At 35.7% G+C, this 22,867-nt stretch overlaps 1 protein-coding gene and 1 long non-coding RNA gene across 9 annotated transcripts in view; one reads left to right on the forward strand and one right to left on the reverse strand.

Moving 5' to 3' along the window:
• Nucleotides 1-22,867, forward strand: part of LOC109859977 (ankyrin repeat and fibronectin type-III domain-containing protein 1) — a 71,737-nt gene that overhangs the window by 37,915 nt on the left and 10,955 nt on the right. The window contains exons 5-6 of one of the 6 annotated variants that reach the window (XM_020438751.1): nucleotides 236-422; nucleotides 2,345-2,601. In XM_020438751.1, the coding sequence (XP_020294340.1) occupies nucleotides 236-422; nucleotides 2,345-2,601 (444 nt within the window). Of the gene's footprint in view, nucleotides 1-235; nucleotides 423-2,344; nucleotides 2,602-4,655; nucleotides 5,446-8,502; nucleotides 8,622-18,252; nucleotides 22,835-22,867 lie in introns of those variants that run through there. The other 5 variants (XM_020438749.1, XM_020438750.1, XM_020438753.1 and 2 more) reach the window with 5 other exon arrangements.
• LOC109859978 overlaps nucleotides 6,573-22,867 on the reverse strand; it is a 47,932-nt gene continuing 31,637 nt past the window's right edge. The window contains exons 3-6 of one of the 3 annotated variants that reach the window (XR_002250763.1): nucleotides 8,290-8,511; nucleotides 8,045-8,125; nucleotides 7,595-7,630; nucleotides 6,573-7,524 (exon numbers count right to left, since the gene is read on the reverse strand). This is a non-coding gene — a long non-coding RNA (uncharacterized LOC109859978). Of the gene's footprint in view, nucleotides 7,631-8,044; nucleotides 8,126-8,289; nucleotides 8,512-9,027; nucleotides 9,096-22,867 lie in introns of those variants that run through there. The other 2 variants (XR_002250764.1, XR_002250762.1) reach the window with 2 other exon arrangements.

Genomic DNA, 22,867 nt, shown 5'->3' on the forward strand with positions numbered 1-22,867 from the left:
CTCGATCCTTATTTTGTCCTTTTTTTTTAATATCGAGAATACCTAAATGCATTGCACAATCGCTGCGTCTGATAAATATCGTTTTGCAAAATTGTTGGCTTGTCACGAGTGATCATAACAAACGTTCGTGAAAATGCTGACGGAGTTGGCGGCATAGATTTTTCGCTATTATATTGACTCAAAGGGGCGGTATCTCGATAGCGGACGTTTTCATGTCAAATTTTCTCTATGACAGAACGCCGTGTGTCCGACGCCGGTCCAGCGAACAGAGAATCCTCCAAGGAACATTCAGCAAGAAGCGGCAGATTGAGTACATCCAGTATAGGCGGCTCGCAACCTCTTAACCGACTCGCGCGGCTATTGAACCAGCGACCGAGCTTCACTCCGAGCGATGAAATTCCACGACGGCTTTCCTGGGAGAGGTATGTCACCGAAACGATTATCTGTGTCGTTCTTTATTCGCGCGCTGTATGCGTGCGTGAAAAAATCAAGCTATCTTTCGCGATCGTGCCAACGACTAGGCGACTTGATTTCATCTGACTCGGCCATTAAAAAAAACCAAGATCTAAGAATAGAACTACGTGATCCGATATTCTGACGATAAGCAAACAACAAAAATTCATATCTTTCGTTTAAAATATTTCGATCGACCGATGAAAATTGTCTGTGCATTGAACACACATTTGGTTTAGCGAATGTTTCGAAAGTTTCCTCTTACGGGAAAATCAACGCGGACAAAGATATCATCAGATCGAACGGAGAAGCAATACGACAGAAACGTTCGTAACTGGCGAAACTGCTTAATCATCGCTCTCTCGGCATTTGCTTTGCAAAGTGTTCTCGCTCGGGCAGAATTGAATTTTGGATTGGCCTTTGAATTGACGAATAAAACACCAGACAATCGATCCTCCATTGTGAGGCACGAAATAAACTCGAATGAATTGAATGAATTTTGTTTTTTTTTTTTTTTTTTTCTCTTTAAGCTCTTACTCTACAGATTCGCGAAACACTATAGCTGACTCCAGCGACCCTCTTGGCTGCGCGTCCACTTTATCACGCCCCCATCATTCACTATTTCCCCGGTCTGGTGAGATGTCATTCTTATATCTCACGTGTGATTTGTAATATGATCGAGCATTTATTTTACGTGACTATAGGAATATTTGATGACTACTAAGGATATTCTTGTTACATCAATATGATGTGTGAATATATTGTTCATAACTAATACAATATGTATTTTGTCGAAAGCAATTGCGACACTTACACTTATTGCTCGCAAATGTTGTTACTGATTTTCTTCAACAAATAGGAGCATCAGGCTCGTTAAAACTGTGATGACCAAAACACGAAGCAATTTTCTAGCTAGTGATACTATAGCGCATACGTTCTTATTGATCTAGTGTAAATGAATAGCGCTTTGATACATTTCCTGTGCGCGCGTTACCACGCGTTGTATAGACTGTTTCACGTAAAGCGAAAAGCAATTTTCCTGAACACCTTCGTATTTCGAAAACAAATTCAATTTTGAGAGACCGGACAAATGTTCGAAAGACAGTAACTTGGTGTTAAAGGCGTGCTTTCAGACAGACTCTCAACGTTATTCTATAACGCGCGAGTATTGTGAGCCACGTAAATTGGCCTCGGATTAAAATACAAATATATAAATATAGCTACATAGTTACGATATAATCGGAACTGTACATACAAGTATATAAGTATTCGATGAGAAAGTTCGTCTGCATTGTCAAAGCGTGGGTGCATTTAGAATATATATTCTATTCCGAGTCATCTGGCGTCTTCATTATACTATAAACGCGTATATGGGTCCAGAGCTGTATTAAATTACCGACGCGATAGTGGTGGCGCGGCTAGGAAACGCTTAAAACGAGGGAAAGCACTCGGGAATTGCATCAGCGATTCGCGCGAACCGCACCTACGCAAATGCATCGATCGTCTGATTTACGATCCTCGTCACATTAACGCGTCACTTGCACGATTACACCTTCATCTTTGCTGGTGTCGAAGAAGAATCCGCATCTCTTTGTTTACAACAACAAATACAATCAAAATTGATAATTTAAAATTACAAAGTGTGAATAAAATCTTTAGGTTGTGATATAAAATATTTCAGAGTTTTACTATCGCGAGAGTTACATATACTTCTGATCGACAGATAAATATATTAGTTAGTGACTGACTCTCGAGAGATACTCGCGACAGTAAAACACCCAGATGTAATCGCATCCTAAACTTTGAGATACAAGATTGATATTCAATATAATAAATAATGTTTCTTTTCATGTTTCATTAATTTTTTGTGTCTGGCAATATCAATCCCCAGGCGAGATTGTAGTACATCGGGTTCCTGTCTGCCAAGAAGTAGTTCGATCGATAGTATGGCGGAATGGGGATTGACAGGAGGAATAGGAATTGTTAGTGGAAACAACAACGTGAGTACTGGTAGCAGTTATGGTCTATTTGTCGAACACGTACCTCCGAGAAGAAGTCCAAGTCCGTTGTTGGGGACAAGAGGCGAAAGATTGAGTTTGGTGTCACCCAATATTGGCAGGAGAGTGAAAGGACACAGAGCAATTATTGGTAAGTCATTATAACATTATAAAAATATACTGATCATTGTGTTTTATTCGAATGTAAAAGATGATATTTTTTATCTTTGAAATGAATATTCATTTTTTTTCGCATCTTTAAAATTGCTAATTAAAGACGTTTGGATGCGCGAACGTCAATTAGGAAGGTTAATTAATAAATTAGATGGTAGCGTCTAATCAAAGAAGACTGCTGGCAGCGAAAGAGTAAATTTTCTGTAAATTATTAACCTTGGTGTAGCACGATTTTATGACAGGACTCCAATGCTTGCAATTAAATTAGCTTCAGCTCGCTTCAGAGGCATAATACAGAACGCTCGATTCCTCTACTTGTATTTTAAGTATAAAATCAGCAACAATATCTGTGAAATATTCTTATTTTTATTCGAAGAAAATAGTAATAAATTTATTTTGTAGAGTATTTGTTATCGTGTCGTGCAAAAAGAGAGAGAGAGAATGATCATGAGACAGAAAAGTTAAAAAAATAAAGTTCTGCAAAATATAAGTAAAATAGTGTGTAATTAAAATTTCGCTTTTTATTCATCAAATCAATAGAGATTTTGCTTTTTACACAATTTGAATAAGATAAGTAAGAGAAACAGAGATTTCAATGATTGATTAATCTCTATATCCGTGTAAAGTTTACAACTTCCGCGGTTAATCAAGTTCAAGCGATACGAACGTCTTCATTGCTTGTAATCTATGATCGAAGTTACCGCTGATAATCGTGCGTAATACCGCCGTAACGATCAAAGTTATAAATTGCAATTATTCACTGGTTGAATTCAATTTCGTGTGAAATAATGCAACACATATATTTCTTGTAGCAAATACCTTCATATTTTATATGTATACGAAGCTGATATATGTCTTTGGGAGCATGTGTGCATGAATGACCTGGGAACATTCTGTATAAAGTACAAGCAAAGGTTGCGAAGTCGTATAAAATGATGGATAACGTTTTACGACACATATCGTCCACACGAGACAAAAGGGTATTTTACGACGTCGAGGGTGTTACTTTTTAATACCTGTCCATAAACGTGACTGCAATAGGGGATCGAATGACGTTTCGTCACAAATGCAGAAGAAAACTTGACCCGCTTTAACAACATTTAGTTGCAAAGTTGTCAACTGAAAGACAAATTTTGATACACTTTTTATTTTTATTGTTGAAAACAGTTGCAATGTGATCAATTGCAAATATGCAGACGTTGTGACTCTACAGATTTAATATAAATTTTAACATGTGTGCAAGTTTGAGTTTCATAAAACTGATTTACAAGATGACACATGATTTGTTTTTCAATGACGGGGCAAAATATTGAATTTTTCTCAGTGTCCGAGGAAATGATATTGTCGGTTTAACGTTGGCTTATAACTAACCAATATTTATGATAAAAGCGCTCTTTGGGCACGTTCCTACTCGAGGAAAGCCCGCGATTAAAAGTTTCGAATCATCAGAGACTGCTGCGGTTAAAAGTTAAATTGCGTGAACGGCGTTGTTATCAGGATTTCAAATGCTAATATATAGTTTGCATTTGCAGCGTCTGTCGCATCGTAATTATCTCAACAAATTAAACAAGTATGTTGTCAGATAATTTTATAAACCGTAAGATACAACTTTTTGCGACATAAACTTACTTCATTTCTAGACACAACTCTAGAAAATTTCATGAAATCCGCAAAGTAATATTTCAGAAAGTGCTCCAAAAAACAATTATATATAAGTAATTAAAATGTATAATTGGTAAAAATTATATATGTGTGTATATATAATTGACTCTTCACTCTTCTCTTAAAAGCTAAATTTTTAGAGCTCTGATAAAACAGTGATTTCCCTGCGGAATGATATCCCCAATACAGATCTGTACGTTCGGTTACACCTTGTATCTGAGGCGAAGTGCGTATACCTGTCCCAGACAGGTCGCTCCTCAGCCAATCGTCTTCCGTCTTCGTTCTCCTGCGAATGAACGAAGGAAGAAAGGTGTTCGTTGTCACGAGTTACACGTCTGAACGATCTGCGCAGTTTACGGTGATCGCTCTTGCGCACTAGGAGCTCTTCCCAAGAAAGATACGCGATGGTGAACAAAGAACACGCGATCAGTTATCATGCGCGATAAAGAGCACGCGTGGTCTACGCGATCGCGTTCGATTTCTTTTGAATCGCGGTGATATATCACTTAGTTTGAATTTGTGGACTTTTTTGTTGTTGTTGCTGCATCTTTTAATAATTATTGATGAAAACTGGTATCGTTACCTAAGATATAAATGAAATGAACGTCTTTTAATAATGTTTAAGTGAAACTGACGTAGGTGGAGTTACTCTTAAAAAGTTTGCTTACTTGGTGACTTGATAAAATATATCTACAATACAAAATGAATAAAAAGATACAGTCAGCGCGAAGCGATATTGTTAACAATAAGAAAAGCTAACGATTATCGACGTAACAACAAGTCGTTTCTTTGTAACGAAAAAGAAGCTGAATAAAGTTTAAGAAAAGATCGAGTGCTACTGGATGAATTCTAAAGACTTCCGAGCGACCTGTCACGCAGTGTCGCAGTGCAGTGGTCCAATCGAATTATCGGGTTCCATTCGGTGAAATTATTAAATTCTCTTGACTCGAGAGAGTGATCATGTCGTGCTTGGAGAAATCTCGAAATGCTTGTGAAATTCGGCCGCGACGGTGTCGCGTCGTCGTCCGATGAAAATGGACGAAGAAGGAAGAGAACTTTGAGGATCTCACCGGGCCGCATCACGAATGCATCGGGAATTATCGCGCGATATAAACCGGTTTTTGCATTGGGTGCAACGACGGACAGCGGCGCCGCGCCGGTGAGTTTTACCAGCGAGACCTCGCGACGAATGCTCCTCTTTCTCTCTCTCTCTCTCTCTCTCTCCGCTCGATCCGATTACCCGACGAATTACGAGCGGTAGTTTAGCGAGAAGCGTGATTGAATTTCACTGTTCGTTCCATGATGCAGAGGCCTTCCGTGCCGGAGAATCGCCTGTGAGACTGTGATTTCGATCTCGCGACTTGACATTTCTGTGCGATCAGCAGTTTCTCTCGAAAAAGATTTCAATAATGCACTATCGTCACGCGCAAAGTTTTATTAATAAAAATATCACTCAACTTGGACACGTAATTTACAACTTAAAAGACTTAAAGATGAAAGTTTCGGAGATGTTTTATTTCTCACTTTTCACATTTCGGCGTTATTTATTCATATCTCGTAATATCAACAAAAAAAAAAAAAAGAAGAATAACCGATACGGACTCATGACTTCCGATCGATTACGCGATACATATATATCTTTCGTTTTTAGACACGATTTGCTTTCACTTTCGCGAATGACTCGCTTGTTTTTCTCCAAATGTTACTTTTATTTGGGATAAATGTAGAAGACAGATGATGGCAATTTTGTTGTTTGTTTTCGAATGTGTCACAACGATGCGGAAGACATTGAAAGAACTTTGATAAAGATAATAGAGAAAGCCTTAAGGAAAGTGATTCGTAACATGTTTATGTACGTTGAGTGAAAGCAATTTCTAAATCAGATAAAAAATAATTTACTTTTAGAATTATTTGTAGTCTATATCAATAATCACATAAATATCCATTACGTTGGCTAGTGTAATTGAAAAAAACATTCAATATAATATTGGAGCTAGGTATTAAACATCACAGAAATGGTGACGTGATAATTGAACAGTCTTATACTAGTATTTATGTTTTCATTTTATGCGGAATTAAACTTTTATAAAGAGCTGCTCTTTCAATACCGATGTCTAAAATGAAAACAGCAATTACTGTCAAGTTAGAAGACTTAACATTATGCATCGATTGCGCAAGCCACACCCATAAGATCAAATTATGTAAATGTGCTCAACACAAATTATCGAAGAATCGTGTGTGTGTGTGATCAGATAGAAATGACGTTTTTCTAGAATTTTCCTTAAAATGAGTTTGTTTTCTTTATTTGATCAAAATTACATTATAAGAACCAAACTACGCGAACAATTGCAATTTTAATCAGCATCAGTTCGTCAACTTCTCTTCTCTTGCATATGTAATTAAATCTTTAATTAAATTGTTCTTGAGTAAGATTGACACCTCAGAAATCGCGTGTCGTATTCCGTAGAAAATACATTTTTTTACGTCAATATTTCTCTTGTTAGAAATTTTACGTCGCATTGCTTTAAATTTTCTAGTTATAAATGGATCCTTTCTTATATTTTTTTCTCTCTATTTTTCTATCTATCTTTCTCATCTTCTCATAAATTTACGTTGAGATGCCCTATTTCAAGCAGGTTGGGTTGGATTACTCAGAATCCGGGAATGATCTTCACGCATGGGAAACTCCTTCATTCCGCACTGTCAGCAATGCGAGACAAGGAAGCACAATAAAAAGGGCAGAGAACCGAGCAGTTTTTCGTTTTTATCTCTTATCAACGTCACAGTGTTTCATGGTTTTTGTTGTTAGATTTTGAGAGTCTCTTTCCCAGTTACATTTGTGTTCTTGCGGATATAATTAAGTTCACAAGATCTCTCTAATTATACGCTTGCTTGCACGATAGTACGTGAGATTGTCATACGTGCGATGTCTTAAAGGAGGGAAACGGGTTTAACGTGCTCGGAAATCACGAGGACTCGATTGTTCCTCCCATCGTAATTGTCCTACTTCCGCTCTTTTCAAATTCTGCATGAAATTACGAGCACTCTGAAAGTTTCCGTTACGAGTTTGCTCGCGTTGTTCGCCCTTCTGCCCGCCGTCGCCGTATGAGTGAGAAAAATACTCCGGAAAAGGGCGGCACCTGCGATGCAGGTATCCCCGATATAACGGGTGTACCGATGATTTTGTATAAGCAGTAGAAAAATAAGCATTTACTGCTATCGCTTTCGACAAACGCTACTTCAGAAAAATTAAAAAAATGAAATTTACATAGAAAAATGAACATAAAGGTTTTCTTTTCCGTACGTACCGTAAAATGAGCGTGCGATGAGTAACCATGGTAATTCTTTTACGAAGCAAGAGAATATTTCCGCGAAAACATGTAATAATAAGACACTGCGATAAAGGTACTAGATTATAACATGAATTATTAAAAATTATATATAAAACATACTGTAATAAAATTTAAGTAAGAAACGTAATTTCATTGATTAATTTCAAGTGGTTCTATTTCTATTATGCGTTTCTATCATATTGTTTAAAGATATTTTGAAAAGCTAAAAAAATTTGCCATAAAATTTCTATTTAAAAAATATCAATCAATTCGATTATTAAAAAATGATAACACAAATATTGCAAAATTCAAGTAGCAAAATCTGCAAAGAGTGCAATATCTTATATATAGAGTGACTTAATTCTGATATCTATCAGAATCATTGCAGTAGGTACGGTCCTGAGGTCTAACGAAATTCGAACTCACCTGTCCCGATGTCATGCTTAACAGCACAGTACATTTGTTACCTTCGTTTTAGTTCGTGTCCTTCCTTTACATCGTGAGGATCTGCGCAAGAGAAGCAGCGCAGTTTTATTATAAAAATCGCGCGGTGTACAATCATTTCTTAAATATTTCATACACAAAAGTTTTAAAACTCTCTTTATATGATTTATATATATATGTATATATACATATAAAATTATAAAATTATAAATTTTTGTTTTACATACATTTTTTACTTTACATACTTTTAAACAAAAAAAATCTTTCACTAAAGTATGCAATATAGCCGTTGTGTGCGTTAGGTTGACAAGTTCGTGGAAAATACCATTCCACGTAGTTAATCGACTTTGATGTATTTTCTTTTGACAACATTGGTGATGGAAAAGCTCTGCCTCATTTTTGCGGCTTTCCACAGTGTTCCCGGCGCAATACGAAATTGCATCTCTGTACTGCAAATCGATAACGAAATTACATTCCGCGCTTCGTTAAAGGCAAAGTTACTTTCAACTCGGACGTGATAAAGTCACGATCGAGCGACGCACCGGATTTGACTGAAAGTGTGAGTATGATATGGAATATTATAACACGCTTCTAATGACCTCTATGAGAATGTAATGACTCGACGAAGTGTAATTTATATTATCTGTGAAACGCGAGATCTCTCATGATGTCCAATAGTTAATCGCGCAACCTAACACAATTCATCGTAATTCAATCGACATCTCCAGTGAACTTTTAATAATCAATGAATTAAAATTGTCCTGTCGCTATAATCTCCGTCTGTTGTCATCGCAAATTGGACGTTGATAATAACGTTATACACTTATTTAACGATAAAAAAACGTTTGTCACTTTTACAGTTTATTGACTGTTGAAAGAGTTATAATGTAATTGAAATGTAGTTGTTCACACGCACACGTATATAAGTATAGTACTAACAATATATATTAACAATATATACTAACAATATATATTACGTGTAACTTGTACTACAGATTCTTATCTCTCACTGGCAATAAACATGGGAACGTAACCATAGTTTAGAATTGTCAGTAACACGTGGTGGAGGTTATGCAAGACATTGGTTGCGTTCCATTGTTCACTGTCAGCGCTGAAAATCCACAGTTCACGTGACATATATTATAGATTTCCAGCAGTAAATTTCAGAACGCAGCCAATGATTGCATTCCGTTTTCTTCACTGTCAGTAGTAAAAATCTATAGTTCTTGTGACATGTATCACAAATTTTCAGTACTGGCAGTGAATTTCGGAACGCAGTCTTTACAATAGATGTGATCGGTTAGCAGATGTTTATGTAGTAAAAGTGTCGCCATCTAGTGTCGAAAATAGAAAAGACACTACGAATGTCTAGCGACAATGACACTTGTGATATACACGTTATTACCTAAAATTTTCATATTCGAAAATTTATGAACTTTATATCGTTATAACTCCGTTTATAGAGCATGGAAAGAAAAGGTAAAAACTGTTTTTAACTTTTAAATTATAAAATGAATACCAAGTGGTGCATTAAACCGCATCGCGTTTCCGAACTCCGTGAACATACATATATATTGAGAACGGCATAAAATAGTCACTTTTTTTATATCTCGTCGTTTTATATTTTGTCTTTTCTTTTCAAATTTTATATACGTTTACTAGCGTGTTCATAAAACATGGAATACTGAAAAAAGTATCAAAAAGCTTTTTGATACGGAACTCGTGCAACACATTCCTTTTATAATATATATGTGTATATATATATATATATATATATATACGCATATAAATGCATATAAAATTTGAAAAGAAAAGACAAAATATAAAACAACGAGATATAAAATTGACTATTTTATGCCGTTCTCAACTATATTTTATGCAAGAGTTTTAGTGGAGTGCAATTAGACACAAAAAATCAAAAACCTCGGAACCTAGTTATAGTGAATGGATTTTCGTGAAACTTGTTTTATTATATTTGTAAAATAATGAGTAGTAAAAAGTTTACCCATTAAAAATTAACGCTTATAATTATGTAATTATTTAAACAAATAATTATTAATTATAAAACAAATAATTATTAATTATAAAGAAAAATTAATATATTTTTGCAATAGTCACCAGTTTTTTTGTAATTAGTCAGAAATATAAAAAAACCATATTTTTAACATAATATAAATATTCAAATTTATACAAGTTATATATGTTAGTCCTGACAATCGTAATATTAGTCCTGAACGGTTGGGATCCGTCTTTTCATGCTTAATCACGCATTTACTGTAGTATGTGTCACGTATACTATAGATAAATGTGCGCTTAAGCATAAAACGGACCGCAGCCAAAGTAGTTTTGTTTTAGAAGTCATATGGCGTGGAACGTTGTACTATATATCATTGACTGTGTATATTCGTAGTTTATTGTTGTTTGTGGTAATAATTATATAAAAGTGATTTATAAACAATGTTTTTGCGAGCCGTGAAGGTAAAATTTATTTGATATTTATAGAATAATTAAGAAATTTAAACGTACAATTTTATTTAAACTGTACAATTGTTATTTGACCTAAAGTTTCCTTTTTGCAGGTTATGTTAACAATTAATCAAAAAATAATAAAATCAAATAATAATAGTGATTTAGATAATATTGAAGAAAATCTCTGTTTTATTTGCAAAAAACACGGATCGGGATTACTAGTAGAGTTCAATTAGACACAAAAAATCAAAAAGCTCGAAATTCGGTTATAGTGAATGGATTTTCGTGAATCTTGCGTCTTTTTTATTTTTCTTTCTCTTTTTTTTATGTGCTTTTTTCCAAATAAAACAATTGTTTTTCCAATCAAAAAACCACTCGATGATAAAGTTCGTAGTCTTTTCTTTGGTGGAGAGCATGCCGAGTCTTTTTTTTTTTCTGAATTTTTATAAACATTGATATATTTTTGTCGACATGTTGTGTGAGCATATGCAGAGTGACAGGTATTTAAATATTCCAATAGCCCATCATTTCTTTGCTCAGAACCTTTTTTTAAATTTGCCAATCCTCTTGTTATTTGAGTAATTTCACCTAAATCCGAGCTACTCTTTAATCTCGATCCGAGTCCTTCGCAAATATATATATATATATATATATAAATCAGAGATTTTCTTCAATATTATCTAAATTACTACTATTATTTGATTGATTCATTGGTAACATAACTTGCAAAAAGGAAATTTTTCAGGTTAAATAACAATTGTATAGTTTAAATAAAATTGTACGTTTAAATTCCTTAATTATTCTATAAATATCAAATAAACGTTCAACGCGCGCTTGCAAAAAATTGTTTATAAATCATTTTTATATAATTATTATCACAAAAACAATAAACAACGAATATACACAGCCAATAATACATAGTACAACGTTCCACGCCATATAGCTTCTAAAACGAAACTACTTTCAGGACTAACATATATAACTTGTATAAATTTGAATATTTACATATATTGTGTTAAAAATATAGTTTTTTTACGTTTCTGTGACTAATTACAAAAAAACTAGTGACTTTATTGCAACAATATATTTTTCTTTAAAATTATTTGTTTAAATAATTAAATAATCATAAGCAGAAATTTTTAATGGTAAGCTTTTTACTACTCATTATTAAAAATATAATAAAACAAGTTTTACAAAAATTCATTCACTATAACTGGGTTCCGAGGTAAAAATCTTACTGCACTCCACTATTTGCAACGAAAAGATTCGTCACATTTACAACCGTATTCTGACATTTTGATTTTGATAAGCTTCAAATATCGACTGACGCTTCCGCATTTATTTTTACAATTTTGCAATGTGTCACTTGTTGTATCTGACAGATCAAGTTTGCATCACTCTGGCTTCAGTATAGAATCTAATGTCTATGTCCCGACACGCGTGCACGCGACACATATCACTTCTTTTGTACAGAACAGTACAACAGCCAATGTACACGCAATGCAATTTCGAGTATAAACACAAAATTGTAGACTCTTATTTCCTAGTCATATAAATTTAAATACAACATATGTGTGTTCTGAAACAATAAATGTAGTTACCGAAATAACAGTTATAATGTGTGAAAAAGTACTGGTTATAATAAACTAAACATTGTTGTGTGACTGACAATTGCTGAAAATTCTCATTACGTAATTATTATATTTTTATAAATCTTTTTATTATGTTATACACAAATTATCTTAGTTAAGTATAAAACAAAAATTTTTTTATAAATCTACTTGAGAGCTGTTTTTGCAACTCTATTTAAAACACGAAAAACAGATTATAATGCGCGAACGATTCGAAAGTTATTCGATTTAATATATATATATAAAGGTTCCAATTTCAATTTAGTAACATACATCGAAACGAGACAACATCGCAATTTATAGATACTAAAATATTTCATCTCTCTGTACATACATATATGTATGTAATCACTATTCGTATAAACATCAGAGAATAAATGTGTACATAAAGCGAGCTAACTTTGAAACCCAAAATATTCATTGCGATTCGCACCCAATAATACAATTATCGTATTAACAATCTCATAATGAATATATACGAATCATGTTTTGCTAGGAAATTTCCAACGCCACATATTTCATTATTAATGTCTTCCGTGAAATTATCGAATTAATAAATTATCGAAGAGTGTCAGCTATATGAAATCGATTAAATGGTTTTGCATTGCTAAGCAGTAATGAAATAAAATTAAAACTTAAAAAAATATATAATACAATAATTTTAAGTCTTACGCATAATTGCTTTCGCGAATGATTATTGTGTAATCGGGGAAATAATTTTGTGTTCTTAAATATAATGTTTCGTTCCACGCTTATTTTCCAAACAATTCTAAATGAGATGTCTGTGTAAGTATTATGCAACGACAAACCATGGGCTGTGGCAACGACTGCAAAATGCAAATACAACGGTGGTGTAAGAATCATTGCTGGCGGATGCGAATTTGTAAATATTTGAAGTGTTTTTCAAGTGCAATTTTGAAATATTTGACACGTTCTACGCACAATTTATTCGAACATAAAATTTTACTAAAATAGTGTAGTTAAAAATGATCTTACCAAAGAAAGGAAAATAGACTGATGCTTCAAAAGGCTGCTATGTATAAAATAAACGTAACTATTACTATTAATTATTTACTATAAATAATTAACTATTCTTTTTTTTGCAAATGTGCGCAGTAAATTTTCGAAATTTTTTATTTTACAAGAGTTTTCTGAAAACAATTCGCGATCTTTAATTTATTTTCTAGTTTATTATTTATGTGTGAGAAACTCTGAACTTTTTTTTACAAAGCACGTTCAGCGCGAATAAAATATCGGATTTTCAGCGCGATGTGTAAAATACGTAATTCAAATACATGACATATATCGGAACTGTACCTCCTACATTTTGCTAAACACTCTTATATATATTCATTTCTGCTGACACGTGGCGTTAAAAATACACTTGCTTCAATCGGAATTATGTGTTTTTCCAGATATTTTCGTAACATTTAAAGCTGCGATCTTACATAGTTGATGTAAACATAATAACAGCAACATGTCGAGTTGACTTACTTTCGCACATTGTTTTGCTCCTATTACACACACGTACACATTTGTGTGTGTGTGTAATATAATATATTACTGCGTATTGAAAATAGCGATAAAATAAACATAAATTGCTACATATTGCAATGCAATATGCTGTTGGGCATAAGAATACAATGAGATAGTAAGTGGAAATTTTTTTCAGAGGATGTGCTTTGCAATTGCTTACTGGTATGGCGTAGTTACGCGTAATATTCTCGCAGAGAATGAAGTTTATGAGTGTACAATAAAGCCTTGTAGCTATGACGTTAATTATATCGTTACAGCTGTTGCATATAAATTATCTTCTGCTTTGGATGCACTCTATCAAAATTTATATTTTTCTCAGTTTTTTTTTTTTTTATCAAAACTTTATAACTAACCCAATTGGGACAAAACCAAATGAGACGTTGCGTAGTTGTTTATAAGTTCATCTTGCAAATCATCTCTCTCTTCATACAGTAAAATTATCTCGTCATTAAACGAGTATCGTTAGCATGTTTCTATAAGCATAGGAAAAGTTTCTGGTTTCACAGAAGTGGAATTTAATATATTATATAATTTTGCAGTACGAGTTGATGATTGATAAATATCCGAAAGGACGAATAGATAGCGTCATCAGTAGTTTCACATCGTGGATAAATTTTATTCTTTAGAAAAACAAAAATATATTGGCTCATTATATCGTAGTGTTGTGTGACAGCTCGCTAAAGTATCAACTTGTATTATTAAATACAGGTTTCTAGCTGTGGTTTTTAAATTCTATACGATGACCCGGAGAAGAAATCGCGCTGTCGGTCTTCATACGTGCAGAAATAGCGACCCGATTCCCAGAATCGAGGAGAACAATTGTTGAAATTTACATATCTAGCTTGAAAATTCCTCAGAGAATCCGAAACTTGCAAGTGCGGAGTGTCTCGAGTTTCAGAGTCCATTAAAGCGACAAAGAATGTCGATGATGTCTTGTCGTATTTCTGTGGCATTCATTAATTCTTTAATTATTCGGTCGTTCACATCCATAGTGCGCCCCGAGCTCTCAATTTATTTAAATTTAATTCAACGTTGAGTCTGGAAACTTATTAACGATCAGTTGGTTTATGATATTCCGCGAACTAGCAAAATCATATACTTTGTGGAAGATATTGAGAATGTATTAAATTAAGTGAAATTTGTTTTACGGTTTTATTTCATTATTATTATTATTACTGTTTTATACAATTATATTTTAAATGTGAAGAATTCAAGCACAGTAAAATTGTTCCAACCGCACTCAAAACTTATCGATCTGAGTTTCGCGCGGCAGGTCTTCCATTCTGTTTTCAGTTACGTCAAATAATTAACACGTTTAATCAATTCTCCAAATTATTGACGCGGATACACAGAAACTAGTTGAGCCATTTGTTTAAACGGATTTCGCTAAGCCGGGCTGAACGAATTACTTAATCTTTGCTAGCGCGATACTGAATACACGATTAAAAGACATATCTACGAACGTCGAAATGTCGCGCGCCGCAACTTTCTGACATTCTATGTTGGATTGTCACCTCCGAATTCATCTCTTCGTTACTTCTCATCTTGTCAGACACATTCTACACGCGACTATTTTTTATACACTTGAGGGCGTGCGCGCGTCCTTGCGCACTTCCAATTTCCTGACAGTGCCACATACATATATATCTCAACGTCAGTTGGAAATGGATTCCACGAAGAGTGCATCCGTTCCGCATCATTGCATACGCTGCGTTCGCGCGGTATACCGTCATATTTTCCGTCTAATATCATACGGACGTGTGGGTAACGCGTATGTATAGTTGTGTCTCATTGCCGAGACGCGGACAATACGTTCCACCCCGATCGATTGCGCGCATTGATGAACGATTCCCGAGACACTGTTCAAACGCGTGGAAAACACATTTTTTTGCGCACAAGTCTTATAAATTATACATATATATAAACATTTGCTTACAATAATTCAAAGTGTAGTTTGTCTAAAAGTAATACAATAAATAAATTTTTCATTAACTTGAACTAAAGTACATTGATTCTGTGGAATCTTGAATTGCGTAATAATTCTTTTCGATAGTTTTTTCTTTACGTAACCGTATCATGTCACTCGTATCAATCTTACAATTAGATAATTTGATAATAAAACAAACATACACGTCGTGAATGGAGCAAAATTGAGACTACGAGTGTAAGAGACGGTCAACTTTAATATGATTTCAATAAAGTAGGTAAACAACAGGATATATAGGGCTCTTTTTTTCCTCTCCTTCTCGTGACATAATGACGCTCGGATAATTAATAAACGAGGACAGGCTAAAGTACTTGCCAAGCTTTTCTCGCAGCTTGTCAGAATAGCATAAAAAAATGTAAGTTAAAAAAAAACTTTATGGATCTTGAACAATCTTCTTTTGTTGTGTAGGAGAGACAACAAAAATATGTAGAAATTAAATTTTTAACTGACTGTTCTTTTAGATTATAACTTAAATGTTCCTTGGATATGTTGTAAACAAATTTTTAATTATAGTATGAAATTGTCGCATGCATATGTATGCAAGTAAAAATAAACCGAAAACTAGGGCAAAAAAACTGCGCATTAGATTGATGCGATTACATTCGCAAAGAGCAATTGACTACGTTATTATGTTCCTGAATTGATGGCGAAAAAGAAAAAATGTTTCATGAATATGCCCATGGTTTTCAAATTTTATCCGAGATTGTTATTTCCTCGTAACGCGCGTTTTCTTTAAAAAGACACGTAGATACTAAAATTAAAACTAAATTACGAGATCTACGTCACATTTTTATGCAGCTACACTGCACGTAAAAGATTTTATATCCAACTCGTTTTATCATGTTTTCAACGATCTGCTTTGATGTTTTCACGTTGGCCATGAGAATAAGATTATTATTAAACAACGAAAAAATCACCATTGTGTGCGACAAGCATTATTTACGAGACACCTCAAGACAACGTAATGAAAAGGATCCTTCATTATTTTCCCGGAACATAATGAGAATCTAAATATCATAGATCTGCGAATGCAACTTCCGTATAAATAATAGATGAAAAATCAGTGTTTCGTGGCTAACTTTGTTACGTCCTGTATTACAATCCCATGCGAACAAACCTCTGGGCATTGTTATCACACATCCTTCCCAAGTAGAAATTAAATTCCCACGAAACAATACATAGCTAAACTTCTCAGCGAAGAGATTTCACACTGCGATCACTAATGAACTTTTTGGCACTTTCCAGTTTTTTTTTCTTTTCTTTTTTTTAACCTATTGTTGACGAAGTCTATTATTAAAACAGACAATGCGCGCCAAATTGCATGAAAGTTTATATTTAAAAGAGAATTAGAAAACGCACATCTTTCTCTATCTCTCACTAAAATTCAGTAGATAGAAAAATTGCAGATAGTCTTAAAATGTCTTGATATTTATAATGCACATCGAACAAATGAGTTTTAACGTTATCTTTACATTGTTGAAAATTTCGCGTTGTTTAACTGCCTCTTGATCTCAAGTTCAAGCGCGCACCCGGCTTTTTTTTGCAAAAATGACAGGTTTATAAAAAAAACCGTGCTTATGACATGTTTATTGTCTATTGAAAACGTCGTCTGAATGTTTTCCTGACGAATGAATTTTTATTTTTAGACTTTTCTCTCACAGCTAGATCGAGAATTTTTGTATTATGTACACACGTATACTGCATGTACATATATATATATATATAGCACATGAGACTAATATGGAGTTTGGCAATGCTTAAGGTCGCGTGAGGTAACTCTTCCGTTCTAATTTCACACATGATATTAACTCGGTGTTTATACAGGTTGACGTCAACGCTTAATTAGAGCAATGAAATTACGTCTAATACTGAGTTTAGCTTTGCTAAATTCTTTTATATATTTGCTAAATTCTGTATATATATACATATATGTATATATATATATATATATATGTACAGGATGGAAAAAAGTATTGGAACACCTGAATATCTCAGAAAATATAAGTTTTACAGAAAAGTGTTTTAGACAAAAGTAATATGGTTTAAAAAGATTTATTTACTAATTGTATTACTGTGACTTTGGATCGCGCCGCCAAGGTCAGGTCAAGATCACATCAATTTTGTTAAATGGAATTTCCTATTTTTTATTGCAGATTCTTATAGCCTACTCAAGAGTTTTCCAAAACACTATATTAAAGTTTATTTTCATTAAGTACTTTTAGGTATATATATATATATATGTTAGCGTCAAAACCCGAAGTCCAGGCAGTTTTAGGATTGACTGGTCAATGCCCGAAAAATCGAACCTAACCTAACCCTAACCTTTTTTTCGGGTATTGACCAGTCAATCCTAAAACTGCCCGGACTTCGGGTTTTGACGCTAACATATATATATATATATATATACGTAACACTTTTTAAAAATTTGTGTATCAAATAAAATGGAAACTTAATTTCTAAAACTTGTGAATATATCGTCACTTTTCATTCTGGAGACAAAATAACTAACACAGACATAACTATAAAATTGAATTTTGCATGATTAATTATGAAAATATTTGCTTCTATTCTCGACAATGTCAATGATCAAGCCTCTGGGTCGAGTCTACACAGAGTATTCAGCAAACACAGGCTATTCATTTGCCCGACCTAATCAGAAAGTCAGACAAGTTGGCTCGTTGCGCGGCGGTCGTCGGTGCCAAAAGCCTAGGCGATTTCTCTCTCTCTCTCTTTCTTTCTCGAAGCCGCAGAACGTCGACGGCCGGTTGATGGAGGGGGCCCAGACACGACAGCTGTTTGCTCGCCATGGAACGGACCAGAGGGGTCGCATATATGTAAACCCGCCAGTAATGCCACATCGATGGCGTTTCACGGGAGTGTTACAGCGCGAAATTGTGACATTTTCGAATGAGATTTACTCGGTCAGATTTTCGCACAGAGTCTGAGAGTGCCGGCAGAAAGAAAGAAAATCACCAGGCAATACGTAGCGTTATGTGAAAGTGAGACCTGCCATCGCCAAGAAAATCCGCCTCGTTACAAACGCCGGCAGACTCCGACTTGCTCTGACTCGAGTGCAACAGCACGGTCGGAAAAAGTGCGCGCGCACGTGACGACGCGTTTGTGTGTGTGTGTGTGTGGTTCGACTCCCGTGGACCCGTCCGTCGGTAAATCCCTCAAGCTCGTTATTTTGTCTTACGACCAGCAATATTTAACTGTAGTTCGAGTGTCTCTCTGTCTAGAAAAAGAAAATGTCTTTTGCAATAATAATATTAAGATCGATATCGAAAATTACGACGTGATGTCATAAATTAACAGCAAAAAGAATGCAAAGTGATTAAGTAGTTGTGTGATCATCGATGAATAAATATAAAAAGTGAATATAAATCAATCAAATGTTAAAGAAATAAAGAAGTTTTAAAGAGGCATTGTACGCATCGCGATATAACATCAACAAGTAGATGTTTTACTTCAATTGATTGATGATTCAATCGGCAACAATTCAATCAAGTTTAAAAGGATTAAAGGAACGCGCGAACACGACGACAGAAGATAACGTTACGTTACACGTTTGTTTTCGAAAGTGCAATTCAATGTGTTTATAAACGGTCCGACGGAATGGAATTTGCTCTGTGATCAGCAGGTAGATCTGCGTGCGTTTGCATGGCAACTTTTCTCCTCTCTCGGAAAGCACGACGAGAAAACCTCAATTCCGGTCAACTTGCCGCCTGGGTGGTATTCGAACGGCAAACGGTGAACGTAGTCACGTGCGTCCTTGCGAGGTTGGCCTCCCAGTTGTGCACGAAGGCGTTGCATAACCATAAACGACTCGTTCATATATACGTTCTTGTAGATTTCAGAGATTTTCTGTGACGATGCAGCACTTATTGCTCAACTTTTTAACTCGGGATGGTAATGTCGGATTGCAGCCTGATTTCTTCTGATTTATACGGACTTTTTTGCATCCGGCAAGAAGATTTCTACACTTTTTGCAATTTCTTCCAAAACAAACGAGATTTTCTTAGCGTTCATTCTTAGCGTGACTAGATTCGAACACGTCGGGAACAGAAATTGAATTGAATAAATTTGACAAATGTATGCATAAAGTTTCTGTCGCAAAAAATTGCGAGCACAAAGAACTCTTTACTGGAAAAGGAAGTAGATGGTCGCTTGTCGGTATTGCGATAGAGGCACGGTATTGCGGTTGTTCGATAACGAGGACAATGCCCTCAAAGGATAAACAACCGTTTGTGATGAAGTAGAAAAATGAAATTTTACAGCGTAGGTCTTGGACCGTATTTAGGAATACTCGGAGTTGACGTTTCTCATAAAGAGATCAATCCATCCATCGTGATAACAATCGTGCGATTCTCGTAGAAGTATAGCACAAGATGAATGAGATAGAAAAACACCAAAGGGAGAGAGAGGGAGAGAGATGGCTGTTGTCAGAATGATTAATGCTCGCTAAAGGAGGAAACATCCAATAGCTGCGGGTATTTTTGTTTCCTTTTTGCCTTCGCACTTTCTTTTTTTCGAATGGTATAGTTGTACGTATTTTTTTTTTATTCAAAGTTTTAAAGAATCGTTATTCAACGGGTGACACGTTCCCTCAAATGGAAACTAACAATTTGCCAGGCTCCGTAATTACCCTATTATCATCCCGGTCGACCAGTGATTCTCTCGTTAACTTCTAATGAGCTTCAATCTGTATCGCAAACGGCCACTTTTGCCTCTTCCAATCGATTCGAACACGCTCGAACATTCACGCTTTCGCGAAAAACCGACTGCATTTAAGATCCATGAAAGATACTTCGATCATCGCTTTGAGAATAACATCGCTAATGAATTTTCAGCGAGAGAAAGTTAAATTTTCACGCGGATTGTATTTTTAGATGCACATTGTTTTCTGAGAACGTTACACGCGCTTAAGTTGGAGCCAAGTCTCGAGTGAAGATCTTCGTTCGAAATTCCGATGTACATAGAAATATCGAACGAACTCTTTTCGAGTGGACGGAAGCTTACGTTTAACTTTCGATAGGGGTTGTTGGGAAGAAATGCACTATTATGTCAATGCTCCAAGTCGGTTAGATTACAAACGATCTTGTCATTGATCTTGAAGTACATTTCGTTATCATCGAGATCTTAACGACTAACGGACGACGGTAATAAATTTTATAGGGCTGACAAATTGTCGAGGAGGAAGAGACCGTGTTCGGTCCACTTCTTCATAATGGCCAATTGTCGCGCGACGGAATCGTGTGAGTGTATAAAGTAAACAATAAAACGTTTCGGAGGACAGCAGTCGCGTCGCGTCCGTCCGCGCGTTCGCAGCACGTTATTTTATCTTCGTGTTAATTCCCTTTCATCTGCTCTTCCGTTTCTCCGACACTTCATGTAAATATTTAACAGTTTTCATCGTCGCGAGAGAATGACAAGTTGGCGAAATATTTTGTTAGCCAAAGCGAAAACACGAGTCGCGGAATAATTCACGAACTTAAGCGCGTTTGTTAAAAAAAAAAAAAAAAAAAAAAAACATTTTTTAACGGAGTTTCTAAGGGGTGAATCTGCAATGTAATATATGCGTAACATTCTCGTCGTGCGCAGCGAGAGATAAAGGAGAAATGTGCCATTGCAAAAAGAGGCATTAGAAGTGACCGTATTGATGATCTCTTTCAGCTTTACTCTCAAAGCCAAAGAATTGGTTTACGGATTTATAAAGAAAATCGCAAACTTGGAAAAAACTTGTGCAAAAGTTTGATCCTATCTACCAAAGAGAAGTGTTTATAGAGTGGGGTTTTTTAGTGCTATTAATAATTTATAAAACGAATAAAACGGACGGACACGTAAAGAGCAAATACGTGATCGTGTTGAGAGGTCTCGAAAAGATTACAGAGAAATCTCGGAGACAGGAAGTCGAGATATATCGAGTAGAATAGTCGAGCGATCTCCAGATGAAATTTCGCAAATCCTCCACATCCTGCAGCCCGAAGATGGAATTACTCTTGAGACGTTCCTCGGGTAGTAGGATGTCGACCCTAAAAAGATCAAGGTCCTTCCGGGCGTCTGTGAAACTGATGTCAAAGATACGCAATCACGCCAATCTGCGACTGACCGCCGGTTATGATATCTCACCTATCTCGAATGATTTCGTCGCCAAGAAGGAATATAACATCCACACCGTTGAAGAAACGTCAAACAGTAGAGTAGTTTCAGATCCGTCTAAAGATCTCGCGGATATAAACTTTCGTGACGGGAACAAAGTCGATGGCGAAATATCTTCGAATCCTCATAAGATTTCGGTGTTAGCTAACGATGTGGATCCACGTGAAATCACGAAGGATTTGAAGAGCAAACTGTCTCTGGCCGATAGAATAATGGGTAAAAGTCGCAAAAACGCGGATAAACATTTGACGAAGGACGAAGATGTGAAGTCGCCGAAAGTTCGCATCTTCCGTAGAAAACATAGCACGGAAAGTTCGCAGGAAGACACTCAGGGGAAGAACCGCAGTGACAAATGCGCGTCCTACGAGAATCCTATGTTTGTGCTAGACAGTTCCTTGGACTCCTCCGTCTCGAGTTTTCTCTTCGAACCTGCAGAGGAGAAAGAGGAGCAGAAACAACAAGATCACAAAGGAAAGGAGCACGCGGTGTCCTGCGAACAAGACGTTTTGACGGTCATCGTGGGTTCCCATAAAACCGCAAGTAACCGCAAGGCGAATTACGAGGAAGACGAGGAATGCTTTGAAAATGAAGAGTCACAGAACGTATTTCGTCCGAGATGCGAGACGAGTCCTTGCCCTTGTGAATTACGGAGCGAAGCTTCACAATCATCTGCGATAAACCTGAGTCGAAGGACCGCTGAGTCTTTCAGCGGCTACGATCGCTCAAGAGTGAACATTTATTGTAAAGTACACGAGGCGAGAAAAAGAAGCGTAACGAATTATCTGCAAGATCAAAAGTTTCTCGACGCTGTCAAGACCTGTCCTTCGAAGTCCTGCGGAATCAGAACGGTCGATAATATTGCCAACTTCTGGACGAGCAGGCGGGGTAATAGTTTTCGAAGTAAAATGGCGATCGGTAGGAAAAGAGACGCGAAGGATCATGAGCGAGTCGACCAGGAACGAGTTCTCGTGTCGACGTCATCAAGATCAAGTATGCTAGATCAAAAAATAAGTTTCTAATTAG

This window comes from Pseudomyrmex gracilis, unplaced genomic scaffold, assembly GCF_002006095.1.
Source record: "Pseudomyrmex gracilis isolate BER0280 unplaced genomic scaffold, ASM200609v1 scaffold_312, whole genome shotgun sequence".
Classification (NCBI taxonomy): Eukaryota; Metazoa; Arthropoda; class Insecta; order Hymenoptera; family Formicidae; genus Pseudomyrmex; species Pseudomyrmex gracilis.